The sequence below is a fragment of the Poecilia latipinna genome, unplaced genomic scaffold (genome assembly GCF_001443285.1).
Source record: "Poecilia latipinna isolate Pla-1442-1.1 unplaced genomic scaffold, P_latipinna-1.0 Scaffold226, whole genome shotgun sequence".
Classification (NCBI taxonomy): Eukaryota; Metazoa; Chordata; class Actinopteri; order Cyprinodontiformes; family Poeciliidae; genus Poecilia; species Poecilia latipinna.
In genome coordinates, this window is record NW_015112842.1 from 192,986 (window position 1) to 198,838 (window position 5,853).

General features: G+C 36.0%; 1 protein-coding gene across 1 annotated transcript in view; it reads left to right on the plus strand.

The window, feature by feature from the left end:
* Nucleotides 1-5,653: 5,653 nt before the first annotated feature.
* The window catches only part of LOC106947150 (uncharacterized), a 24,058-nt gene continuing 23,858 nt past the window's right edge, over nucleotides 5,654-5,853 (plus strand). The window contains exon 1 of the mRNA XM_015031976.1: nucleotides 5,654-5,723. Within this exon, the coding sequence (XP_014887462.1) occupies nucleotides 5,654-5,723 (70 nt within the window). The remainder of the gene's footprint in view (nucleotides 5,724-5,853) is intronic.

Genomic DNA, 5,853 nt, shown 5'->3' on the forward strand with positions numbered 1-5,853 from the left:
GGCCCGTTACCTAGCAACCTCAGCGAAGCCCTCATTTTTTTCTCCAGAAACTTCCGTTCTATGCCGGCTTGAGGAACAAAGCAGTTTGACTGTCAGAAAGATTAACGACAATAACATTTCAGTAAATTATTTTAACATATTTTATAACAATGATTGGAAAACAGATTAGATTTTATGATAAAATATCATTTAAAATTTATGATTTAAAAAATTTGTCAATATTGTAATTTTTTTCCACTTTTTTCCTCATCTTCTCTCCAACTTTCAGCAAAATTCAGCATAGCTGTCTGTCTGTGTGTGACAGGAAACTTTAACTTTAATTTCACTGTCTTTTAAAAACGGTCCAACCAAGGACTAGGTTTGTAAATTAGTGTATGGATACAAGTCCTGTAACAATGGTTACTCTGTTTTTAAAATGTCACATTATTTAATGTGTTACCCTTGATTAAATGAATTTGAATTGAAAACTCATGGATGCATACAATCAGTGTTTCAACGGCTTTGTAAAGGACGTACCAAGTCTTCACTTTAATAATAAGATTCTGGTGACTGGGAGAGTATTTGCTACTTCTGCAGTAATTATTACAGTGAATATCACTGATAATTTTCTTACCAATTGCCTTCTTCTCAAAATTATTACAATATATCACTGGTGTCTGAGCAAGTCTTTACCTTGTAAAAGTTAGCATAGCATATCGAAACTAACCACTGCAGAGATGTATTAAATCATGAACAGAAAAGACATTTAAAAAAAAAATTATATGTATAAAATATGTATATATTTTAACTGGAATAAAGGTGATTGGAGAGTTCAGCACTCATTGTTTGAGATCCTGCCAAACCGTCTGCACGGTTGAAACATCTGTTTGTCCATCACGAAAGCTTTGTGCATTTAAATGAATATTTCTCGATAGTCACGCATACTCAATTTTGCCTACTAAGATGGCTGTCAGCTACACAGTTCTCAGAAGTGTAACATCACATGAGAACTATGTATTACTCCAATGGATCAATTCATTGGAAGCACAGAACTTTGTCCTGGCTTTCTTCTTCCCAAAATTTGAGGACAAAACAACCAAAAACAGCTAATTTACAAAATGGTAGGCTACCAAGATGTCCGTCAGCTGCAGTAGTGTGACGTCACATGAAAACTGTGTAGGGCGTTGAATCAAATTATTGGGAAGCCCAAAACTTTGTTCCGGCTTTCTTCTTCCCAAAATTTGAGGACAAACCAACCAAAAAAAAAAAAGAAACTAAGTTACAAAATGGCGAACTGCCCAGCTAGCAGTTTTGTTGAACTTCATTTCCAAACATTGCTTTGTGAACCTCAGTTTTTCACCAGATGGCTTTTTCCGTGTCAAAAGAAAGAGGCCAACATGAATCTTTTTATAACGCTGTTAAAAACATTCATGCTGGTAAATTAGCTGGGTTTAAATTGTCACTCAATCAGACCGAAAATCGCCACCAAGCACGACCTGCATGTGTGAAATGAGTTTTATTTGAGGCCTGTATTTGTTTTTGATTGCTCCTAAGAGGACATTTTACACTCCGTGACAGCTTGCAATTGTGCTGTAAAACCCAAGAGAAGCAAACCCACAAAATCTGTGTTGAATAAGAAAAGAGGGAAGAAACATTTCTGCTTCCTGATTTTTGGATTAATTTTCTTTTTTAAAGTAGGAGTGAATTATTTCCTAATTTGGTGTCTTTTGGGAAATATTTTTGCCTTTTTGTTCCTTTAATATTGAGAACTGGTACCGCTTTTATCTTTTCTGTCTTTATTAGGCATATTCTCCCTTCATTCTTGTGGTTTTTGCTCAATAAATTGACATGTTTCTTCACGTTTGAACAAGAATGAGGATTATAAATGACTTCCTGCAGGTGCTCTGGAATGTAAACATGTCACATTTCTTCATGGGTGTCACATTGCTTTTGATTTCACAAGTTTTTCTCCTCGCAAGCTCTCATAATGACTCAATAAGTAAAAATAATTAGCATTTCTCAGTGGTGTAAAAAAAAAAAAAAAGTAATTAGCACGGCTGAATTAATCAGACAGAAAAATTGCAATCATTTTGCTCTTATTAAGTGCCATTATTTCCCAGACCACCATGAAATTGTTTCTTTTGGTGCTGCATTTCTTTATGCGATTTATTATTAATAATGGTATGTTCTTTTTTAAAATTAAGAAGCAGTGGGCTGCAATTTAACTTTTTCTCTCTTTTTGGATCTCAAGGCCAGTCCAACAGAAAATCTGCACTGTATTACAAAAAAATAGAGCGAGAGGAAGATTTAAATTTGACAAAAAAAAGAAGTTTTTATTAAGATGAATGGGCAAATCAGACCCAGGTGTGTTCAGCAGCAAAGCTCAGCCTTGGATAAATAAAGGCAGCTTTTTCAGGCTGTGAAGGACAAACCTGAATACCTCCATTCATCTGCAGTTCAAATGAACAATTCAGTTAATTTTAAAAAGTCTGCAATTTATAATGAAGTTGCAATATCAAAACTGACCGAAACTTTAAAAGCGAAGGCAGCTTTTTATCATCCAATTTAGCCTCGGTTTAGAAGCAAAATGAAAAGCATTTCTAAGACGCTTTTCACTTCAACTGGGTTGAATTATGTGTTGCAGCCAGTTAGAGACGTGCTATTCAGGTGAGGAAGACTTTTAAAAAGCTTTAAGAGTGAAATGATGATGGATTCATCCTCACACATGCAATATGATGTAGAGAAATGTTCTGGAGCTGCTTAAAGTGCAAAACCAGAACCTTAAAGGCCATAATACGCCCAAGAACAGAGATTTAACACTTCACAACAACTCTGGTGAAGTGTTCAGTTTCCTGCTACAACAGCATTTACAACAGTTTCATAAACCAGACCAAAAGAAAAAAAATACACACAAAAACATGTTGTGATTAAGCTGAAAGAATACAGAAGAGGATTAGAGGTACTAAAAATAAACAAAAAATTCTGACCTTAATTTCAAAATTCTGACTTTTTTCTCAGAATTTTATTTCTCAGAATTCTGACTTTAATCTCAGAATTTTCTTAACTACATTAAGCACTGGTCTTAAATTTTGTTTTGTCAGGACTATTTAATTGCATATTCAGGTTTTTTTTTGTTGTTGTTTTGCCTCGCATTCAAACATATTGTGTATGACTTTATCAGTAACTCACTGCTAATACACTTGCTAGTTAGTTCCAGATCACTAGTTAGTCACTTTAAGGGGTATTCAAACTGTAAGCTACAAGCTAATGGTTGATCAAGCTAACAACTAGGCAGGCTAATAAATACTCAAGCTATGGCTAGTTAGGCTACTCATATTAACAGCTAGTCATCTTAAAGGCTCTTCTAACGGTAATCTGCGCAGCTTCATAGCAAACCAGGCTAAAACATTCTCAAGCATGGATTATTTTGCTTTAATGATATTTAAATATGTTTTGTGGTGTAAAAGCCACAACAACAACAACAGGCTCACACTAATTAGCGACTATGCAAGACAACAACTAGCTAGCTAATGAATCTAACTTATCAATTCAGGCTAATCATTGCTCAAGTTAACAGCTATCTAGGCTAATACATACTCAAGCTATGCCCAGTTAGGGTACTCATACTAACAGCTAGTCAATTTAAGCTGTTCAAACTGCAAGCTATGTAGCATCTTAGCAACCCAGGCTAAAGCATTCTCATGCAACAATTCTGTATGGCTTTACCTTTTGTTGACCCAAAGTGCAAAAGCCACAACATAACAGCAATAGGTAAGAAACTAAACGAGCCCACACTAATTAGTAGCCATGCAAGGGAACCACTACCTAGCTTGCTAGCTAATTAACTAGCTAAGTAGCTAGCTATTCACGTGTCATGGATAAATTTATCGTCACTTGGCTGGACGAAGTTTGTACATTTCTCTAGAGATATAGGTCTTAAATTTCATTTATTATGATCTTTAAAAGTCTTACATTTGAATTGGTGAAACACTAACTTCACTTTGTGTTGATCTATTTACATTTGAAAAAGATAAAAGTTTAGGAATACTTATGCAAGGCATTCTCAAACTTCTTCCATTGCCTTTGTTTAATGTGTAAAGTTCCTGGTCAGTTTAAATTTCTGAGCCATGATCTGGGCTGACCTGTTGCCGATGTGTCTGTTAGCTATGCACACGCCGTGGGTTGTGCTGCAGACCCAAACCCGAAATCTCCCACTAAGCTAGTATGTCCATAATTAGTTTCACAGTGAGAAGAAATCCATTTTCACATGCCTAACAGCTTCCAGCTGTCAGCCACTGCTGATGGATATAGAAGGACCTTATCCCACTAATTACCCAATAGCAAACTTGCCTTTTTTATCCTTCATAGCAAAAGTAGTGTCTTAAACCAGAGTTTAGGTAATTCTTCAAATGGTGAAGTTTACATACGACTTTTTCTGTAGAAAAGGCCCAAATTGGATGATTTGTCAAACAATAAGCGTATTAGGTTTTCAAAAGTAAGTTTTATATATGTTGAATGAGGGCAACTCTGAAAAATTTAATATTTTTTGCATTTTAGGACTGCTGTAGGAAGAAACCTCTCTATTTCTGAAAGTGTTCTTATTTATTGTCTTGATAATGTTTAGGTTATTTTGCTGCATAGCAAGATGGCTGTTAGCTTAACCAGCAGCCAAACTGACTAGCTGATAGCATGAGTAGCCTAACTTGGCATAGCTTGAGTATGTATTAGCATGGTACATACTCAAGCTAATGGTAGCTTGAGCAACCATAAGTTTAAATTAAGCAGTTAGCTTCATTAGCTAGTAAGCTAGGTAGTAGCTAATTAGTCTGAGCCCGTTTAGTTGCTAACTCATTGTTTATGTGGCATTTTTGTTTTTTGTGTCAACAAAATGTATTAAAACATCATGAAAGGAAAACAGGACAGAGATGATTTATGATCCAAACTTTGTTTTGCTAAGAATAGCAGATGTGTTGTACAGCAAATTAATGTTTTAAAAAGTGGAAATCAGAACCAGCTGGACTTAGTGCTTTTTTTAGTTGTTTGTCTTTTCACAGGAAAAAACTAAATATATTTCTGCAGAAAACGAAGCTGTTTTTAACCAAGGCCAGGAAAACAGATCTTATTTCTAAAAGATGTGTGATTTTTTTGGCCTGTTTACAACTTCCATTTAAGATAAAATTAAAGCGTAAAAATACGTCTTTTTAAAAAAGAAAGAAAATGTTTGTGATAGAAAAAAAGAGACTGAATGAATATATTTTGCATCTTAACCATTAGACTGCTTTAGCTTTTCCTTCATGGTGCTGCATCATTTTTGAAGTCTGTGCCGAATCAAAACACTGACTGAAATATAAATGCTGCTGAAAGGATGCCTGCCTTTGCTGCCGAGCCTGCTGGGAGTCACCTGCAGGGCCTGTATAATGCTGCTGCAGCTGTGGCTGTCACTCTTTGGATGGATTAATGTCTTGTAATCATACTTAATTATTATCCCCACCTGCTTGTGGACTGCCTGAGTCTGGGGGACCTTGTAAAACGCAGAGTCTGCGCCAAGAAAACCCCCTCCTGGGAGACTGTTGAATGTCACCACACAAGCCTTACCAGCCAAGGAACATTCAAGGCTGTCAGGTTGGCCTGGTGCTTTTTGGGCCCATATAAAAACAAAAAGGTCAAAGGTTCAATGGCGGCAGAAGGCAATCTGTCCTTCTATGCAGCTCAGGAAGAAGAAATAATGATATTTGGAGATGGAGGTAACATCTGCCCATGTGTTTGTTGTTAATGGAGAAAGACATGCCTTAATTTCAAACTGCAAGCTATGTAGCATCTTAGCAACAAAGGCTAAAGCATTCTCATGCAACAATTCTGTGTGGCTTTACCTTT